The 23,168-nt window shown below is 36.4% G+C and overlaps 1 protein-coding gene across 4 annotated transcripts in view; it reads left to right on the top strand.

The window, feature by feature from the left end:
- Window positions 1–23,168, top strand: part of st6galnac3 (ST6 (alpha-N-acetyl-neuraminyl-2,3-beta-galactosyl-1,3)-N-acetylgalactosaminide alpha-2,6-sialyltransferase 3) — a 71,336-nt gene that overhangs the window by 18,750 nt on the left and 29,418 nt on the right. For all 4 annotated transcript variants that reach the window (XM_065269704.1, XM_065269677.1, XM_065269686.1 and 1 more), the window contains one exon: window positions 18,454–18,863. In XM_065269704.1, coding sequence (XP_065125776.1) covers window positions 18,454–18,863 — 410 coding nt within the window. The remainder of the gene's footprint in view (window positions 1–18,453; window positions 18,864–23,168) is intronic.

The raw sequence follows: 23,168 nt of genomic DNA, 5'->3' as shown, positions 1-23,168 counted from the left end.
TATGCAACTCAATCCGAATGCCATTACTGAGGCCCACACTTGGTATTAAGATGCATTTTGGTCAATCTGATGACACGTGGGTGAGATAGAGCATTCCTGGGGTTTTAATCCACCTATTTTGTCCACTTTCAGCCGCTTCTGTCCTAATTATTCATGGGAATGATCTATGGATACAATATCAATATATGTTATGTTTTCTTTTATTGTTTAATTTTGGCATTGAGACAGATTGCTTTAAGATACTAGGCTAATGCAAGGGTTAATATAATGTTACACAACAGATACTTTTCCTCAACAGTTAACCAAAAATTCGCTTCAGATATAACAGATTATAGGTCATACCATACCTGCGTGAATTCTTGTCAAAACAGATATTTTTAAAACTGTAATTTTGTGTAGATGTCTATAAATATCGTTGTTGCGCGCACACGCATGCGCTTCAGACGTCAGCATCAGGAAGATTGCTTTTGAGTCATGTCACTCTTAATAACTCTTTTATTATGATTCAGGTCCCAAACTTTCTCTCTCTTAATAATTATTTTAACATCAAGCAAGTCCTGCAGTCTATTTTCTATCAATTCTGCATTCTTTAAAAACGAAACCAAAAAGTGAATGAAGACGCATCTTTGCTTTAGATTATGGATTTGGGATGGTACTCCTCTCAGGAAACGTACAGACAAAGATAATTTTAGATGTTTAATGACCATTTAGAGCATTGGATTTGCTAGACGAGAGCTTAAATGTCCTTATTTTTATGAAAACCTCCGACTCAGGTTTTCAGCGCAGGTCACTTGCTCCGCAGGTCACTTGCTCCGTCTCAATTCATCCAGCTGTGGGGCTAGAAATTGCGTGTTGTGTTAACCACGCGTTAAAATGAATTTGCGTTAACGCGTAATTAACGCATTCATTTTGACAGCCCTATTAAAAACGCGAGCAGGAGAAATTATGGGTTTAAGTTGAAATGCAACAATTACATTATATATGATGTCAGAGTACCGCTGCTTTTGTTGTTAGTAAACATGCTGCACAACGTTTTGTAGATATACATGTAAGTTTTTTTTTTAGATGTTTTCTTCAGAGCAATAGACGAAAAAGCAATATTAACACGCTTGCAAAATAAAATAAAAATGAAAGAGGCAGCAACATGCTAGATGTCAGGGCCGTAGTAAAAACGTTGTGCTTGGTAAATCACACACTAGATCAGTAGGCGGAGAGAAGGCTGTCTTTTGTGGCTGTTCAAACAATTTAGTAATTTAGTTGAATGCGTTTTCGACTACCTCTGAATGTGATCAAAAGTGGACAAGCTCAAAACCCTGTTTATAGGGGAGAGCGGGGCACAACCTAATGCTTTTTGGTTTTGGCTCAATCGTTCAAAAAAATATTTGAGTTTGATTAATTTTATTTTTACACAAGCAACACACACATCTCTGCTACAAATGAACATTTGAAGTTTGTTTCTAGTACTTACCATTCTTAAACAATTACACCAAACGTGACAGGAGTGCAAACGTTACAACTTACCAAATAGATGGGGTTAATTGTAACAGGCAGGGGGTTAGTTGTAACACTTGCTAAAAATTAAGTTTGGCAAATATTTCAATAATATTTACCTTATATCTACTTGAAATGGGTATTGTTTATATATCTGTCTATAATAGACTAGTATCCACGCTGTATTCATTCATTCAGCCCTTTTCTAACAATAGTTCAATTATAAATACTATAGATACAAATGTCTAAATATGTAAGAAAAAGCAGCACAATTATGACAAAATATTTTTATATGTGACCCAGTCTGTAATAACCATACTACAGTTTCAAAAATCTGTAGATATCTGAGATAATGAGCATCAAAGTCTGATTTTAGCCATTCATTTCATTATGATTTTAATCTTTGACGTGACCTTATTCAATCAATAATAAAGATATGAACAAAAATATATTTGACACGATTTTTGATAAGACAGGAACATTTATTTTGTTGGCAGCCAGCAATCATTCGTGTGTAGCCTATTTAAAACGACGGCAAGAATTACGCTAACGTTAGCGGTTTTCATATGGTAAGTGCTGAGGGGTTAGTTGTAACACAGCGTTACAATTAACCCCGCTGGGTCAAAATATTTTTAAGCCCACCAAAAAAGTTGCTAAGAGCTGCAGACATATTTCAAAACGAGGATATGTTTTAGTCAACGAGACACTGATTAATATGGCATAGCATTGGATTTGGTATCTTACACATCCAACTTAGAAACCGAAAAAACCATATGATGAAAAAATTTACTTACATGCCACAAAAACACTCGTTCATCAATAACTCTCTGGAAAAACATTATACATTTACAATAATTTGCGGGAGATCATCTTTTGGCAGCGTGAAAAAAATACTGGAAAAACAAAACGCTCAACCTTGTGCAACAATGTAAACCATCTGTGTTACAACTAGGGGTGGGCCGATCCACTTTTTAGATTACCGATCCGATTTCTAAATTCTGAGTATTGACCTATACCGATCCCGATCCAGTTTTTGTGACCTTAAATATCTTCATATATGCAATTGTTTTTCACATAAAGCTGTTGAATATATTAGGAAGACTTTGAATATAGTGTGTAAAAATGTTTATGGTGCTTATGGTTATAATAGTCTGACTTTTCTATAGCATGATAGTAACAACAACGAGTAACGCACAGTATCGAATTTGGATCGGCCCTGTTATTCCGATATCCAATCCAGCAAAAAAGGTCCGGATCGACCCGATATCCGATCCAAAGTATTTGATCGGCCCACCCCTAGTTACAACTAACCCCGCTTTAGTTTTTGTCCCAGTGAACCCCTACCTGTGTTTAGCATTGTCCACTAATGAACTGAACGACCAAAACGCAAATACCACATGTAAAGGTTTTGAGCAGTATATTTGAAAAGATGTACAAGTACAGGCAGTGTGTATTTTACCATGTACAATACATAAAAGTGTAAAAGTATGAATAATGTATAAACTTTTATTCTATTATGCACCAATGTTTATTTTTTTGTCATCTTTAAATAAGCTTGTTTTACGTAGCAATGCAATACTTCTTATTATTCTGCATCCTGAGAAATCAACATTTGACTTTTCTGACTTCTGTTTGTTTTTAACTCATTCCCTACCTTTTACAAGTTATCTCGTCAATTAAGAGAAAACATTTGCATGAAAAATGTGTTCCTGATGAGTTTTTATGGTTATCTGTAATACCGCGATTTACCGCGACTTACCCAATTTATAAAAAAACTGAAGCAAAAATGTATTTATTAATTTTACACTCTGTGTATGTTTTGATAATCATTCTGAATATAATCTTTAAAAAAATTAATTAACAAAAATAGAATTATTTCAGCTTTTGAAGAAAAATACCCAGAAAAAAGTTTATACCCAATATAAAATACCCAATATTAAAGTTTATAAACAGAGAAAAAAAGATGGGATGAAATGTTTTTTTCCTCATTTTGTTTGTTTGTTGTTTGTTTGAAAGCAGAGGGCCTGTTCTTTCATTTCATATATTTATGTTTATGTATTTTTAGAAGGAAATTTTCCTGTAAGGCATTTTGTGAAACTTTTGTGAAAATCACAAAAATGCTGGAGGGCAGCTTTAAAAAAAAAGGCTGGCAGGGAATGAGATAAAGGCTTCATGTCAAAAGAAATAACATTTCCTTTGATATTTTAATGTAAAAGCTCAATGTGCTATCAAAAATATTACCTCAAGTACCTCACCAGTTCAAAAAGATCATTAATGAAACTAAGCTGGAGAAATTATTTTGAATTCAGAGGCCAAAAATACCCGATTGCCTTCATTTACATGTTTTCAACACCTGTTAGGTGATTAGGTGTCCAGTCATTGAGGTAAGGAAGCAGAAAAAACCCATTTACAAGCAAACATATTAACACATATACATTTATTTTTTGCTTTGTATGTTAGTCAGGTTGTGAGTTATTCACCTAAGAGACAAATTAATTTAGAAATTAATTAACACACTCAGTCTTTTGTAAAATGCTAAGAGGTAGTTGGAAATGTTTCAAAGCAAGTACAGAAAAAAACCTTATTTATTACACAGTACTACTGATGAGTTAATAGCATACATATTTATGAGGGTGTTAGCAATAGTTTAGGATATTGTGCCTCAAGATGTTGTTAAGGATTTGTGGATGATGAAAGAATCTGGTGCCCAAATGTTTAAGTAGAGTTTGCCAAGTCTTTGCTCTCATATTCAAGGTCATTGGAGAGGCTTTTACACACACAGATGAGGCTTTGACTCATAACTGCCAAGTTTATGCAGTTTCAAGTGCTCAGGTGATTTATAGCTACAATTAGTCCAAGGGTTTGCTTGTTTCCCTTCTGACAATGGAACAGAATATTAAAGATGGACCAGAAAACTTAATTGAATTTATTAGTCTAAAATGATTCGCTGCACATCTTTCTTTTTAATTGCTGTATTGAATAGATGAAATGGGTCGGGATGATCAATTAAAATGTTTTGGTGCATATGAATGTTATGTATTGTATGCACAAACATAAGGTCAGGAAAGGTCTGGGTGGTAATGCAGTGCTGAATACCTTTGTCAAGGTTACGTTGTCACAAAAGTCATGCTTCAGTGAAAGGTCTTTTAGTTGCCGAGCAGCCTGTCTTAACCTCCAAATAATTGAGCTCTTTTAAAATCACAAAACTTCCCTCACCGAAAGCTGTTTATATTATAGAGCACAGAAAACCAATCAGATGGAAAATGTTACTGACAGTTACATGAAGGTCTGCTTTCAAGTAGATATTTTGTTCATTTTAATTATACTTAAAGCAGTCAGAGTGTAGTACACTTAGGTCTGTTTAACACATATTGCCATATTTTAATCCATGCCACAGACTTCTTTTCTCACAAAAAGACGCATTTTTGCAATTGTTTCTTGTGTTTAAATGACATCTGCATAAACTGAATAAATAGTAATAGAAATGAGTAGGCATACAAGCTAAAGAAATGAATTGCATTTGACCAGCCATTAAAATTCAGTCAGATAACAATGCACAGAAATAATTGTTTAACAGCAGATTATGATTGATGGAATTTTTTACTGTGGCATTTGGTAACTTTTATAAAGTAAGGTTTTTTGGTTTGGTGAGTTGTCCTGTGGGTCAACAAGTAGCACATAGCTTCAGGAACAAGGTTTGGGTTCAATTACGCAGTGTTTATTCTATATAATTGTATAGCGCACATGAATTGTAAGTTGCTTTTTGCTAAAAATGCATTCTTTTAAAATTACATTCAATGTCTTATACACTCACCTAAAGGATTATCAGGAACACCATACTAATACTGTGTTTGACCACCTTTCGCCTTCAGAACTGCCTTAATTCTAAGTGGCATTATTTCAACAAGGTCCTGAAAGCATTCTTTAGAAATGTTGGCCCATATTGATAGGATAGCATCTTGCAGTTGATGGACATTTGTGGGAGGCACATCCAGGGCACGAAGCTCCCGTTCCACCACATCCTAAAGATGCTTTATTGGGTTGAGATCTGGTAACTGTGGAGGCCATTTTAGTACAGTGAACTCATTGTCATGTTCAAGAAACCAATTTAAAATGATTCAAGCTTTGACATGGTGCATTATCATGCTGGAAGTAGCCATCAGAGGATGGGTACATGGTGGTCATAAAGAGATGGACATGGTCAGAAACAATGCTCAGGTTTACGCCAAATTCTAACTCTGCCATCTGAATGTCTCAATAGAAATCGAGACTCATCAGACCAGGCAACATTTTTCCAGTCTTCAACTGTCCAATTTTGGTGAGCTTGTGCTTGTAGCCCATCCGCCTGTGGCTTTGCTACATACCGCGGTTGTAACGAGTGGTTATTTCAGTCAAAGTTGCTCTTCTATCAGCTTGAATCAGTCGGCCCATTCTACTCTGACCTCTAGCATCAACAAGGCATTTTCGCTCACAGGACTGCCGCATTCTGGATGTTTTTCCCTTTTCACACCATTCTTTGTAAACCCTAGAAATGGTTGTGCGTGACAATCCCAGTAACTGAGCAGATTATGAAATACTCAGACTGGCACATCTGACACCAACAACCATGCCACACTCAAAATGGCTTAAATCACCTTTCTTTCCCATTCTGACATTCAGTTTGGAGTTCAGGAGATTTTCTTGACCAGGACCACACCCCTAAATGCATTGAAGCAACTGCCATATGATTGGTTGATTAGATAATTGCATTAATGAGAAATTGAACAGGTGTTCCTAATAATCCTTTAGGTGAGTGTATAATGTATATGTTGTTTATTAGTTTTAGCGATGAATTATTGAATTATTACAGCTGACATGACCTTTATAGCAATTATGTGTTTATTGCTTTGCTTATTTGTTATTAGTAAACAATCTGGTACCCATTAACTTGCTGAATGCTTATCACCTAAAAGTAAAAGAACAACCAAGCAATTTTTTAAGTAATGCATGTTTTAATAATAGGGGGTACTGTTAAAGTTTAAACATACTATCCACAAACTCTCTATTTTTCTGTATCTAATTGTTCTACTCATTAATGCATTAGGTAACAGGCTATATCTTCTCATCTGAAGTGATGGAGTGTGGGCGCTGTACTCCAGTTCTTCACTTTCACAGTGAAACATGCTCACCTGTCAGATGCGAGCGTGTGTCTGTCAGCTACGAGCAGATGAATGCTTCTCATCTCTTTGCTGATGTTCCTGTCAATACCAACACTTTTACAGTTCTGCCAGACACCGACGTGGTTTGGCACTAATAGTAGTAGTCTGTCCAGGTACTTTTCAATGCAACCGATCCGAATGCTGTAGAAATTATAGTGTCATTAGTATATCATCATCATATGTTGGGATCTGTCATTTAATGGGGACATTTCACAAGACTTTTTTAAGATGTCAAATAAATCTTTGGTGTCCCCAGAGTACATATGTGAGGTTTTGGCTCGAAATACTATATAAATAATTTATATGTTAAAATTTCCACTTTGTAGGTGTGAGCAAAAATGTGCCGTTTTAAATGTGTCCTTTAAAATGCAAATGAGCTAAATGGCAGGGCCATGGTTGGATAGTGGCAGTATTATTATAATAAGATCCCCTTCTGACATCACAAGGGAAGCCAAATTTCATTGACCTGTTTTTAACCTGCTTGCAGAGAATGTCTTACCAAAACTAAGTTACTGGGTTGATCTTTTCACATTTTCTAGGTTGATAGAAGCACTGGGGACCCAATAGACCCTTTTACAGCCCACGTGATCAAATAGCCTGTAGTGGTCAAATAGTGGTGTTGTTCCCCAGTGGTTTTAACATGTAAGCAAATTAAAAACCATCAATCCCAGCATCAAAATGTCTGGTTGTTGCGTTTACGGTTGCACTAATATTTGTATATTTTTATTATATATTTATATTATATATTTGGCCATCTGCTAACGTCTTCTGTCCACTTCACTATAGTACATGAATCTGGTAGCCCGATACCATTAGATAAAGTCAACTTTTTAAAATAACTTTCTGTGTCTAATAACTTTGCTTAATCTGCTCACGGAGCTGAACAAGCTGCTCATTCTTGCATACTTCCGTTGCCAAACTGCACGCACATACGTTGCTACGTCATCATTGTGTACAAACAGTAAAACCCTACTGAAAAATCCAACTAAGACCAGCATAAGCTGGTGAGCTGGTTTTAGCTGGTCTCCCAGCTTGGTTTTAGCTGGTATTGCTGGTGCAGCAAGCTGGTGTAGCTGTGTTTTGGTCACTTTTTAAGCTGGTCTAGCTGGACTTCATGCTGGAAAACCAGCTGACCCACCAGCTTAACCAGCTTTGCCAGGCTGAGAGGATCAGCTTAGTCAAGCTACTCCCACCTTAAACCAGCTACCAGCTTATGCTGGTCTTTCCTGGAGTTAAAGGGTCTATTATAGCACTTTAACATGGAAAAAGTCAGATTTTCATGATATGTCCCATTTAAAATACCGCCATTTATCATTGTGAGTGACCCTTTTGAAATTTTATACATCATCTGAAAGCTGAAATAAGCTTTCCATTGATGTATGGTTTGTTATGCTAGGACAATATTTGAGATAATCAGGAATCTGCGGGTGCCAAAAAAAATCAATAGCAACTCGTATTACTGATAATGAATAAATTTCTGATATATTTACTGTAGGAAATGTACTAAATATATTCATGGTAGAATATATATTCATATATCATGATCTTTACTTAATAACCTAATGATTTTTGGTAAAAAAAATAGTTTTGACCCAAACAATGTATTTTCAGCTATTGCTACAAATACCTGTGCTACTCTTGACTGGTTTTGTGGTACCGTGTCACATTTAACAATCTATTTCTGTAAATATTTTGAATATTTGTGTTTGAACTCATCATTTTACCTAGTAACACTACAGTTTGTTTAAAAGTTATATTCATTTAAAAATTAATTTGTGCATTTAAATTGCAGGCAGGCAGTTTAAAGGGCCCATGTCACAGGACTTTTTTAAGATGTCAAATACATCTTTGGTGTCCCCAGAGCACATGTGTGAAGTTTTAGCTCAAAATACCATATAAATAATTTATTATAGCATGTTAAAATTGCCACTTTGTAGGTGTGTGCAAAAATGTGCCGTTTTGGGTGTGTCCTCTAAAATGCACATGTGCAGATCAAGTGCAAACACTGATCACAATGATGGTGGTTTGTTTAAATTGAAACTCAATTGTTCTTTGAATTATTTTCTCTCTGCACTAAATGGCAGTGCTGTGGTTGGATTAAGGGGTTGGATTATTATAATAAGAGCTCTTTATGACATCATAAGGAGAGCCAAATTTCAACGACCTATTTTTTCATGTGCTTGTAGAGAATGGTTTACCAAAACTAAGTTACTGGGTTGATCTTTTTCAAATTTTCTAGGTTGATAGCATCACTAGGGACCCAATCATAGCACTTAAACATGGAAAAAATCTGATTTTCATGTCATGGCCCCTTTAAGAATTTTTGGAATACTGTAAGAGGTTTTTATTCATGTCTTTTCAATCCTTTGCTACATTAAACTACATAGTGATTGTGAAAATCTCTTAACCTTTTGATGTGCACGTTTTAGAAGAAACAATACTGTGCTGCAGGAACCTACTTTAAAATCTTACATCAAATGGATATATATTCATTTGATTTTCAAAATATTTGAAATCCTGAATGTATAGGACGAATAGATGAATATCTAGAATGGCCATTTTTTTCTTTTGCGCCTTGTTGTATATAGAGATTGTCTGCACTTGACACATCAATGACCTTTTTTGAACATCAAGCAACTTGGCACGTCTCCATTTTCTGTTTAATTTCAAAATTATAATATCAAAGAAGCATGAATTCAAAGAAAATATATTCATGGTGTATGGAAAAGAAAATTGAACTAGCGTGTCTTTGTCGTGGTGACTAGAAATAGGAAATTATTTTGTCTTCCTTAGTTCTCTTTATATTCAGAGAAAAAAAGGCACAGTCAGACAAAAACTATATTTCATAAATATTGCTTGTTTAGATGCTTATGCAGTGCTATTGTAGCTTGCCACAATATAATAGCGGATGCAGGATATTCTTCCTGTTTTTCTCATCTCAACTTTAATGAAAAAATGCTATGTTATTTTCTCCGGGCTGCTGGACTAATGTGGTGTATCATTTAGTTTCTTTCTTGGGTTTCACAATAGCAGTGGATATGAGCATTAATATATTCTACTATCCAAACCTTCTACACAGCTGCCCAAAGCCCAGCCGTATCAATTTGCATTTGAAGCTACTTTGCTTTTCTACCCCTTAGAAACACGCATGAATCACAAGTAAATGATCTGCTTCAATGAAGACCGGCTCCACAATGCCCTGCGTACCATACAAACAACAAAATCAGGGTTCTTAAAGCAACTCAGACTTTTATCCACATGCCACGAAGCCTTGGGAATGAGCGAAGGCTTTTAGCTTTGCAGAATGACATCCAACATCAATAGGCCCCCTGCCTACCTGCAGGTAACATAAGGCAAAGTGTCAGCAAAATTCGTATAGTGTGTCCCATGAATTATTTATGGCATTCCTGAGTGGTGGTCAGTAAGGTTGAGGTTATGGCCTCCTGTCAGGTGACACGTCAGGTGGTTGGAGACAGGTTGCTGTGTAAGCTGAGTTTGTGCTTTCTTGTTTGAGTGCTTTTACATTAATGTCCACCAAAAAAATTATTGTTTGGTCACTATGAGTTTTTGAAAAATTGAAGACCTGTGCATTCTTCAAACAAGTCTCTTTTTGTGTTCCTGTAGCTCAACTGGTAATGCACAGCGTAAGGAGCACAAAAGTTTGTGGGTTCAATTCCGAGGTAACACACACACTGATAAAATGTTTACAGTAGCTTAAATGCACTGCATGTCGCTTTGAATAAAAGCGATTTTTAAGATCATTTTTATTTAGGGGGAAACTGTTCCTTTAAGTCACACTTGAAATGATGAATTGTCATTACAAAAATTCAAACATAATATGAAGAGTTATTGACATTTTTTTTTTATAAATAGTTATTGCCAAAATCAGTATTGTATCTGGTTAGTATTAAAAAATAAATTCTTAATTTTACACAAAATCCGATATCCGCCGTGTTATTCTGTCATCTTTTCACAATTTTTTTCCAAACCATGACAAACGCCAGTCATCCGTCTCTGCAGAATGCAATAAATCTGCTTAACCAATCACAGCGCACCATTCCACGCATTGTAAACAATATTGGCGCCGCATTGAATACACACAGAATCCTAGTTTTCTTCATCTACTTTGAACTTTGTGATCAACAAAGAAACAAAAAAATGATACTTTTGATGGCATTGATAAACCTGTGGTGGTTTTCTGTGGTGGGGAAGAAACATAAGCTATCAAAATCTAATAATTTACGTGAGAGGCACTCGGGCGAAGGAAAAATGCCGGCTGTTGCTTGTTCTCACATGACAGCATCAAGCTTCTGTCATGCTAACAAATTAACTCCAGGGGATCTTATGAATAACTTTCCATTATTTAACTCAAAGTCAACGAAATTCGAGCAGGACCAAATTTTTTTACAGCTGATCGCTGTCAAAAACGTTATTGCCTTTTGCGGAAAAAAGTATCAGTTTTTATAATAAATCTTTGAAAATCAAATTATGGATTTGAAATTTTTTATGTTATTATAACCTAAAGATAAAAGTTTGTAACAGGAAATAGTGGTTTTCATTTCTTGGTATAGAAAACAAATTTTTACCCAAATTAGTCAAAACAGATTTATTGTGTTTTGAAACCAAACTTTTCAGATTGTTTTTACAAACCAAGTACCATTTATTTAACAAAATCTTGCACATTATTTTTTTTAAACAAAACTGTATCAAAATTTTGACAAAAAGTTGCAACATTTTCTGGTTGTTTCCTAACTCTATGAATTAGTCTTTGCTGAAGCTGTTTTGTATTCCCTTAAAATACGCTTTACTTCATACTTTACTACTGTTTTGTCCTTGTTTGATGTAATCTTGAAGGTGAGTAGATGAGAGTACCTGTATGTCATAAGTGTATATAATCATCACAGGATTATGCTCCAGGATGACTTAATCTAATCAAAGACCATAAATGTGTCTTCACTGACATTTATTTTGACAGAAATATGTGACTTGCCCTTTAACAATGAGCGATGTTTAGACTGATAGCCGTACCAAGGACACAGTGCTTAAAACTATAGATCTTGCTGTTGGAAAAATGCTGCACTTTACACAGTACATATACTTCATGCATAACTTTTTTTTAAATATATTTATTTATAATATTGTAGTGATTCCTGCCTTTTCAGTCTGTGCAAATATTAGCCAAATATTAGTTTACAGAAAATCTCCTTGCTGCAACTGTGAGATTTTATTCTCTTATGCATGTTTAATGTTGACTTACATGCAAGATTTAACTGTGATGTCAAACCTGGCAAAGCTTTAGCAACATATGCAAAGAGCATTAAAACCTATTTGTTACTATTATTATTATTATTATTAATTAGCAAGCATGATTTCAAACACAAAGTAATGAGTATTTCTTTAGAATGTGGTGTATTAGTAGTATTCATTGTGTGTGTGTCTATGTTTCGTGCTGATTTGATATCACATGTATTGACATTTCTTCAAGGATACACTAATAATACACCATTCATTTCATATGGTACCGTAATAAAGGAATAAGTGGATAAATTAAATCACCATCGTGGGCTAAAATTAGTTTAAAGGATACAAAATTAGTAAGAAAAAACCCTCAATAATTCATATCATAAAACTAATAATGATGAAGATTAGATTAGTTTGTTTTAAATCGTTGCAAGCAGTTAGATCAATATGCTTTTGTGAAGTGAGGCTGAAAATTGATCCTAGACTGAAGTCATTTTTCTTGAACATTTCTCTCCTGTAGTTTTCTCATTAAAGATGTATGTGCATAATATTTTTTTCACAATGCAGTAAAAATGTTGCAGAAAAAGAATTTTCATTCTAAACAAGATACTCAAAAAGTGTATATATAAAATAAAATTTAAATATTGAATCATCAAATATCAAATTATATTTGCCTTTCGAAGCAAATTAAACACAGTGGGCCCTATCATACACCAGGCGCAATGTGACACCAAGCGGGAATCAAATGTTTCTTGCTACAGTAGTTTTAGTTTGACGCAGTTTTCATTTTAATGTCCAGCGGTACGTTGTTTAAATAGCAAATACGTTTAAACCCATCTGTTCGCACATAGGCATGCTGGTCTGAAAACAAGTTTAGGTGCATTGTTGGTGCGTTGCTACTGTATGAGTAAATGAAAACGATTGTGCCATTGATTAACTAAAACCTGGTCTAAAGTCAAAGTATTTTTTATTTATTTATTGAAAATATGCAAAATGCGTGTACACTGTTTATTAGACACACAGGGACGTGAATCAGCACACAAACATGCCAAATATTACAAATGAAAGGATAACAATGTAAAAGATTATTATTGTGAACATCAGGTGACTCCAACCCTGCTCCAGGTGAGCTACTATCCAGCAAACTTCGGCTGCGTTCGAAAGCTTAAGGTACATTCGCTGTGTGTCGCTCGTCTGTTTCAAAAGAGGCGTTTCTATATCTGGTTGTCACAACAGATAAGTAACATCCACTCCAGTTACTGACAAGAGACAGATGACGTGAACTCCACTGCTTCGTTCTCCTTGGTAGTAGCTCCCGAAAGTCGCACATAATTTGCATAAAGTTAAACATTTCTCAAAGTTTGTCGCGACTGGATGGGGCGTGTCCAGTCGCGCGACAAAGTTGAGAAAAGTTAAGGGACGTGCATCATGTTTAACTTTTTGATCATTTTCAACGGTCACTGTCGCTCGTGTCACCGGAAGTCGCCAAGCTTCCATTGAAATCAATGAGATTGCGTCGCTCTGCTTCAGCTAGTCTTTGCTAGTCTGAATGCAGCTTTAGGGGCTAATCACCCCAAACGCGACGCACTGCCTTTTTTTAAAAGAGCAGTGTGACGCAGCTTTTTATATTGCTAAGCAAACACAGAGTCAGCTGTCTTGTCAATCAAATATGGAGTCCGGTTCTTCAAAGCAACTGTAAACTTCCATCACCACAACACAAGTAAGGCCCGCCTCTCCCCTCATTCGATTGGACAATGGAAAGACTCAAATGACGTCGGGCGCTTCTCTGCTCGCAGTGCTCCTTCAAAAGCACGTGCTGTAGCAAGCGGCAAAAACCGCAAGGCATTCGGCGCGCATAAACAGCGCGCAAACGCTCCCTGGCCATAGAATATCATTAAAAAAAGGCGCCTGCAACTGCCATAAACGCTTTTGGTGTGATCAGCCCCTTAGACAGCTGACTTGTTGCCTCGCTGCCTCATGAGGCAATGACTTCGGAGGCATGAAGGCAGCTCTGAGAAACGCATTCGGACAGACTTCATAGGCAGCGTAATGGAATTCTGTTTAACATATATAAACAGAGAGCACCTTTGTGATAACTATACAAAACTAATTTCTCGCTAGAAATGCAATTAAAATGTGTAAAAAGTGAAAATATAACTTCATTTACTCTACATTTGTGCTCAAGGCTTTAATTTGTGCCTACGAAGGCAGCTATTAGTGCTTTCGCACACAGCCTTCAGTTCCGCTCGGCTCCAACACACCTGTCTGTAATTATCAAGCAACCCTGAACACCTTGATTAGCTGCTTCAGCTGTGTTTAATTGCTAAAGTTAAAGCTAACATCTGCAGGACGGGAGTTCACCAGGAGCAGGTTTGGAGACCCTTGGTGTACATGAAGATAAAAATACCTACATGTTATAATGGATAGTCATTGCATGAATCAGAATTACCTATTTGCAGTAATGGCGAATGATATAGGTTTCTTCTTCCGTCATTTAAATAGCGTATCTGCCATGGTGCAAGTGCAACCATGTAGCTATTAAAGTTTATTATTCTGGTTTTTATTTTAGAGTCTTCTTCCTCATCACACAATGTTGACATTATTCTTGACTTATGCAATTTTTTTATGCTATTTCAGTTCAGGCATATGAAGTTTTAGCCTGAGGCCAATGATTTTATTCTTTTTTATTTTTTGCACCTTTTCATAAAGAACCACAAGGTTTGTTTTGACAGCTGAATCAAGACTAGTTTTTAGTTTGATGTTAACTGGAGATAGACAGCTGATTGTTGACTGTATGCATCAGGTTTTTGAAAGGAGCAGTCAACATTATTGCTGTTCACAAAAAAAGTTTGAGATACTTTAGTGTATCAGGGGCTACTGCGGTGGTCTCCCTCCTTCTGCATTGTAAGGAAATTAAATAGTATGGTAATTACAATACCGCGTGACATTTTATTGCAAACAAAATTAAATGAAAATAAATTTGATTCAAATCCCAGATTTCCACAAGGCATGCACAGACGTGTGTGTCCTTTTAAAAAGGCCATCGTTTATTCACTTGAATACGTTCATGTAGTCGTCCCTAACTGATTAAAATTCTGTATCGCAAACCATTTGTTTATGCAATCACTCTTATCTAACATAACTCTGAACAAAACTGGGACAGCTGTGCTTGTTTCTTAAATCAGCCACACCATTTATTATAATAAAAGCATTGGCCTGCTTTGTAACTGCAATAATTGTAGTCAGTGCTATTTGTATTTGGTCTTTTTCTCTTTGAGCTGACCTTTTTTCAGTTTGGTATAACATATCCAAAGGTGGTAAACTCTGCATGGTGCTTTAGATCAAAACAGACAATTAATGCATGAAGCCCAGGCACCACTAAGGAGACCTCTGAACTGTTATCATAAATATTACAGCAGACACCAGATTTCTTTTTGTGCTGCTTTTATATAATGTTTTACTCTATTCTTTCACATACAAAAAAGGTAAACGTACAGCATACAATGTAAAAATACACCTTATAAGAACCATTTGCCATTTTTTGCTACAGTATATAATCTATAGCCTATATTTTAAAGTACTTTACCTTGTCTTATATAATAGTTTCTTGTAGTTTTCCCTAGTGCACACTACATCCTGGTATGATAGAGATTGATCTGTGTAGATCCAGTTTTAGATGTGTTAAGGCAGACAAGTTGGTGTTAATAGGACAAACGGGAGTCCAGGGCTGCACTGATATGTCTCTCAATCTTAGACCGAGGGATTTGTAGGTGTGCAGTTAAAAGGGTTGTGATCCAGGATTGGTTCTGGATGGCATAATCCGACTTTTCGATATAAACTTTATGCCATTCAGATTTGAATTGGGAATGACTGTCCAAATTAGATATTCACAAACATAACTTTTCACAACATCTGGTCATGGCATATTTTTATATTTTTTATATTTTTATATAGAGTCATTTGTGGAGACTGCCTTACCATCATTAGAATAATTTATTTAATGTCACTTTATTAATTTCATAATCTGTTTTAGATGAACCCAACTGTAACTCGATAGCAAAACTTGTGATTGGTTTACTTTGCATGTCAGTCAAACAGTCTCTTACTGTTTAAAGGGACCATTATAAGCTGCAATCTGGATAGTCTTCATCCCATTAGTCAAAAGTGTGGCTGCATGAGACTAATGCAATTTAAACAAACCTTAAAGGATTGACTTAGAACGGCTCTAGTCATCATTCTTCCCCGAAGACCTGCAGTTGACAGTTAAAGCTTTTATCTGGCAGGGTCATATGCCTTAATACCTGTACAATGATAGAGGAGAGTGCAGGTGAAGTTTGAAAAATGAATGGCTAGTAATGGTATTAACACAGGGAAGAATGACAAATGGTTTGAATGGAAATGGACGAGAGTAGTATTAGTTTACTTCATTCAATTTCATTAGTATTCATTTGGAAACCTTCTGTCTTTCTTGACTCCAAATTATTTCTCCCTAATTTAATGCAGTCTAAAATTTCCTATATGCTTGTTAGTGTGCACTTGCAATTTAGACGTTGCGCTGTGCGCTTTAGACAATGCGCTTAGATTGTTAAAATAGAGCCCCTGGTGTTTAAATCCATCTCTTTTGTTCACTTTTGACCGTTTCTGTCCTGATTACTTTGAGGGGATGGTCTGTGAAGACTGTGGATGAGTCCCTCTGCTTTTGTTTAAACATGAGCGGGAGAAATTACAAGTTTAAATTGACGCAAACTAATATTATGTCAGAGTCCGCTGCTTGTGTTGTTAGTAAACATGCTATACAATGTTCTGTACATGTTGTGTATATGTAAGAGCTTTCTCTAATATTTCAGCGCAATTGATGAAATAACTCGCCCAACTTTCACACGCTTGCAAAATAAAACTATAATGAAAGATGCGGGAGCAGCCGTTTTAGTTTTATCAATGGAAGCCTATGTGCTGTACACTGTGGGCTTGCGTTAGAAGTCAGAAACAATTTGAAACATTGTGGCAAAGAGTAGGCGGTCACCTGTGGCTGCTCAGACACATTCAAAGTGTTTTTCGACTACCTCTGAATGTGGTCGAAAGTGGACGATCTTAAAACGTTTTGAGCATCGTTTAGACCTGTCTTTAGCGTCTTCCACTTGTGATCTGATCGTCAAAAACGCATGTTTAATACCAGGTCTAAACAGCCCCATAGAGAAGCTACAATAGCCGCCACAAGACAAACATAGAGTTTATTAGTCTGAGACAACATAGTGATAAAACACGCTCTGTAGAGCAGTTTGCCCCTTTTATGGCTACTGTAGAAACATGGCGGTCCAAAATGGCGACTTCCATGTAAGGGGACAAGGTGACTAAGGTGATATAATGTAAGGTCTTTATGCATCACTGAAGACATAGTTATGTATCTTATAATGCATTTCTGCTAGATCCTCCCAAAATGTACACACTGCACCTTTAATGCTGGGTGTATAAACTGGGCCCTGTGCAAAAGCACACAGTTGAGGTTGTAAGGTGCATTTTGACAGTACGTGTGTGTGATTTTTATTAGTGGAAAGTGTTGTCCATCTCATTTTTTGTATGGATAGAATATTTTCATATGGACTATACATATATTATTCAAAAAGTAAGTGCACTGGAAATCCCTTACTTACTGTACCATCCACTAAAAGGTTCGCATTTACCGTTCTTTAGGCAATATTGAATGCTATTTCATTTGTAAGTTGATTTGGATAAAAGTGTCTGCTAAAAGAGCAAATGTCAACATGTTTCTGTCACTTCACTTACAATGTAACTGAATCAGTGGCCACCTTATCAATTAACTGTGCCTAAAAAATAATTTGACTAATGTAACATTTAAAGAAGTGTAACTTAAATGACTTCCTAATTGTTACTGATCAGTTGGTCAGTCATAAGCTATTGATCGGTCTCCTCTACCATTATCTTTCCTGGAGCAAGATTTGCAGATCGGCCAAGCATGCTTTAATTTGTTAGGGCAATCTCATGGCACTTAGTGTCGCTTTGGTATTCTACGCGAATAAATAGAAAGAGTAGGGTGAGAGATTTAATGCCATGGGGCTGATGATCAACATTGCTGGTTAGTAGAGGGATGTGTTTAAGGGTTCTGTCTTTCAGCTTATACAAACAGAGTGTATTTTATACCAATTCTTACAACTAGTATTCTTATATTCTCACAAAGGTTTATTTTTATCAGGATGCTAATGAAGACTCGCAATGCATTTCTTTCTCTTAGATAAGAAAGAATATACCTGTTGACCAAAATAGAAGAGGTATAATAAATACTGTATCGTTGTCCCTGCAAGCATATCTTTCAGGCGCAATTAGCAGAAGCAATAACAGGATATTATGTTTTCATTATGTTTAATGTGAGATTTCAAAGTCATAAAAGATCAAAGCCCCTAAAATGCAAATCAGTTTTGTTTGGTTTATTAACCAATTAAAAATTCCATAGAAGTCTGCATGGATCATTGAAATGGCTCATCCAAAACTCTTTTCTCTCCTCCAGCCGTTAAAGCTGCATTGTGAGGTTTGCAGTATAGTGTCCAGCTCTGGCCAGATGTTGGGCCGTGAAGCAGGAGCTGATATTGACCAGTCCTCCTGCATATGGAGGATGAACAACGCACCCACGCGTGGTTTTGAGAGGGACGTGGGCCACAGGACGGACCTGAGGGTAGTGTCGCACACCAGTGTTCCTCTGCTAATCCAAAAGCCCCAGTACTTCTTCGGCCAGGGGAACGAGACCGTCTATGTGGTTTGGGGGCCCTTGCGCAACATGCGGCAGGATGGAAAGGGAATCGTCTACAACATGCTGCGGCAGGCAGTGGAAAACTACCCACAGGCTCGCATCTACGTCACTACGGATGAGCGCATGAATTACTGCGACACCGTGTTTAAAAAGGAGACTGGTAAAGACAGGTGAGTGCTCTGTGATAATCCTGAGGCATGTTGGTGCTGCACTGTGCAGAATATAGAAATTAATCTGGCTAGGATGTTATGTATACTGTAAATCATATTACATAACTGTACAACATCAGGCGCATAGAGTTCCAGAGATTGGAGTTTTAACTGCTTTTACATGTGACCCTGTCTGTTAAATCCAGTCTTATAACTTAATTTTGAGATTAGGAGCATCAAAATTAGATATCACTCATTGATTTCACTTTCAGTCTTTGTCGTGGTCTTACTTAGTCAGTAGTATCAAAGATATCAAGGTGTTCTTTACATTATGTAAGATGATTTTATCTGGAAGGCTTGAGCTGGGTTGCCACAGCTGGATCACTGGATCATCTGCCTTTATCCCAAATAATATTATTGTGACTTATGGCCTGATATTGATACTCTACGGAAGTACGCAATATCAGGTGACTGAAACCAAACTCCTGCCAGGCTGAAAATTTTTTGAAATTCCGGTTGCAGTGTTGTTATGTAGCCGGTGAGTTTTTTGCTTGTGATGTTGTTGACTCTGGAATGGCTTCTAATCAGCCAACATGTCTTCAAGGGACACTCCACTAAAAAAAATATGCTCATTTTCCAGCTCCCCTAGAGTTAAACATTTGATTTTTATCGTTTTAGAATCCACTCAGCCGATCTCTGGGTCTGGCGCTACCACTTTTAGCATAGCTTAGCATAATCCATTGAATCTGATTAGAGCATTTAGCATCGTGCTCAAAATAACCAGAGTTTTGATATTTTCCTATTTTAAACTTGACTCTTCTGTAGTTACATCGTGTACTAAGGCCGACGGAAAATTTAAAGTTGCGATTTTCTAGGCAAATATGGCTAGGAACTATACTCTTATTCTGGCGTAATAATCAAGGACTTTGCAGCTGTAACATGGCTGCAGCAGGGGCAATAATATTACGCAGTGCCTGAAAATAGTCCTCTGCTATTGAAAGTTACTAAGAGGACTATTTTCGGCTGCTGTGTAATAACATTGCGCTTCCTGCAGCCATGTTACGGCAGCAAAGTCCTTGATTATTAAGCCAGAATGAGAGTAAACCTTTAAGAGTTAGTGATAAATCGCCATCTGTTCAACACAATGTCATTCAGTATGCTTTCAGTATGCTTTAGGATGCAATGAAAAAATATGATGCTATGCCATTTAATATGGTACAGTTTCCGTTGGATTTGTACATGTGAGTCGAAACCATTATAACAGTGGTTCTCAAACTGGGGGCCCTGATATGGTGCCAGGTGGCCCCCAATTTAATGACATTTTTTAAAATACATTAATTTATCATAAATTCTGTCTCTTTATACTTTAGATATAAAATAAGGCTATTAACCAACAGCACTGCCTTGTATAATTTAATATGTTTTGTTTAATTCAAATTTTAAGTTTTGTAATGTTTAATGTCATACATTTTCTGTGGGGGGGTCCCCGAAAGCATGCACCATACAAGTGGTGCCACACGCCAAAAAAGTTTCAGAACCACTGCATTATAAGAACACTTTTTAAGACTAATGATATTGGATATTGGGCCCACTCACTTTTCCTCTAATTTAGTGCATTTGTCTTTTCAATTGTCAGAGTGCCGTCAGTCAAATCCATTCCACTAGAGGAATGCCAATAAATTAAACTCCGTTCCGCATTTTAGCTACATTTTAGACTTTCCAGCTGCTGCTTCCTCAAATTCATTTCACTTGACTCATTTAGAGTCCATATCATTTAAACTCCATTTCGTATGTGTCACTACTTTGCCAACCGTACTCCCATTACACAACAAGGTAAGCAAAGCTTTGAGGCTATAAAAGCAAATGTTTAATTAAAAGGCACCAGAATACAAAAAAATGGCATCTACTACTAGTAAATGTTTTGAACCCATCCACATTTTTTTTTTGCTTCCGGGATTGGATTTGTTAGTACTTGGTGGAGGATAGCTCTTCCTCTGCTAAGTTATGCTCTATGTGACTTTCATGACACGCCTCAGTTTCCGTAGTTTTGTGATATTATATGCCAGCAGGTAGGGAGCAGGACTTAACAACAGTTTAGAGAGGAAAAAGCAATCTTAAAATATTGGTCACTTTCTAAATAATAAAAGTATAGCACATCTACTAGTAATTATACGTAAATAAATATTTTTTGCAGATTCAAAATATGTTAGAAACGATGCAAATGCTAATTTGTATCTGATGCGCAGTTTTTAAACCGATGCATTTGCATTGTTAGCTTTTTTTGCTGATGCACCGAGCGAATGCGGGGAATCTTATTTTTCCTGCCTCTTATACAATTCTAGCTCTCACTATAACATGATGATATATTACAAATTAATTTCAATACAGTTCATTTATATACCCACCAATAATTTCAACATGATCTCACAGAAAGTCGTATTATAGTCAAGCAAAATTTGATCAATTTATTTTTATCAGTTTTTACGTGCCTTGAAGACAAATGTCTTTTTGTGACACCCGCACAAATTTCTATAGTTTCTAGTGTCTGTGGCATGACTTTCTTTTTGTGTCATTTTATGTATTGTTTATATATTTTTTTTCCTATTTTTAAATCATTGTCACTTGGGGTTAAGGCTAGATTTGGTGTTGGAGTTTGGATGTACTTTTATGTATTGGTTTCTGCATGTTTTTCTTCCGCTTTTAAAACTATTTTCGCCTGGAGTTGGGGTTAGAGTTGTGGTTTAGGTTAGTCTAAAAATGTAACAGAAAGTGATTCTAACCCCAACCCCAAGGGACAATGGTAAGAAAATAGGAAAAAACTATAAGATAAAAATACAAAAAAAAAAACGAAAACGGAAAGTTACACAAAACTATTTATAGAAATTTGTGCGAGTGTTACGAAAAAGACATTCGTGCTCATGGAATGGAAAAAATTAATTTCATGCCATGGACACGAATAAATTGATCAAATTTTGCGTGACTATAACACGACTTTCCGTGAGATCAGTCTGAATAATTTAGTGCCAAACCCCATAATCTTTATCATATAAACACCCTCTAATTTCACAATCACCCTTATACATCCTTACATTGGTAAAAAAAAATGTTTTATATAACTTTTAAAATTGTTTAATATTTGCACATATAAACATCCATAAATGTAACAATTACCTCTACCATATAATGCTTTAACAAAGTGTTTTTATACTTCTTGTTCTTTTTCTGTGTGGACTTTTATTGTGTCTACCTTTTACACTCCTGTGCACTTATTACTAGCATGAATCATGTCAAATCTGAAACCACTCGTCACTAAAAGTACCAATTTTACTTTGATATTGTAGTTCAGTATTTTCAGGAAGTAAGAGGTGGGTAAAATCTTCCTCGTGTCACCATCAAAATCCCAGCAGAACCAAAGGTGAGCTGTCGTTAAAAAAGAAATCAATGGACTCTCAAGGTTATTTGAGTTCTGAAGAGCACTTGCTGTGTGCTAATGAGTCTGGCGCAGTGTGCAGTCATAGCGCTGGAATTAATCAGCTGTTGATATTACTCATTACAGTCATCAGACCATAACATAAAACCCTCATGAATGTTTCATTTTAAAGATGAGCTCTCACCAAGACAGCAGGTTCACCGTCGCTCCCAAAAAATTATCCCAATAATCTCTCTTTCACGGAGAGGCTTAGATTACTTTAGATCAGCTCTGTGATAGTTCTGCCTTTCAAGCCTAATCCCTAATGATAGCACGAATGCTGCTGTGTTATAGCACAGATAAAAGATATTCCTAAGGAGGTCTGGAGAGGATTATCCTTTATCCAGCATCAACTCCTCTCAAACAAAACCAAGGTGGTTGTGATGTCATTAACCAGTGTCCTGCATTTTGTGTATCCATTGGGTGAGATCCCGGCATTTAGGAAAGATCCACTGTGTGTGTACCTTGTAATTATCACGTTGTGGAGACCAATTGTCCACACAAAGATAGGAATACCAGTAAATTTGTGACCTTGTGGGGACATTTTGAGTTCTAAGGTACAAGAAAGTTTTCTGTGATGGTTGGGATTTGGGTTAGGGGGAGGGAAAAGAATATACAGTTTGTACGGTATAAAATGCATTACGTCTATGGAATGTGCCCACAAAACATGGAAACCAGAATGTGTGTGTGTGTGTTTGTGAATGCGTGGGCATGAGCAGATGTGTGTGTGTAATATCTGTAATAAATCAGCCTTAATAGAGCAGATCGGCATGTCAGGAAACATTTGGCAGCAAAGCCTTAGTTTTGAATTACACTTTAGAAGCAGCCTCGCTTTCAGTCAGCACCTGTGAATGGAC

Source organism: Paramisgurnus dabryanus, chromosome 6 (genome assembly GCF_030506205.2).
Source record: "Paramisgurnus dabryanus chromosome 6, PD_genome_1.1, whole genome shotgun sequence".
In the NCBI taxonomy this organism is placed as follows: Eukaryota; Metazoa; Chordata; class Actinopteri; order Cypriniformes; family Cobitidae; genus Paramisgurnus; species Paramisgurnus dabryanus.
The sequence above is the reverse complement of the archived record's forward strand: the minus strand, read 5'-3'. Positions and strand labels throughout refer to the sequence as shown.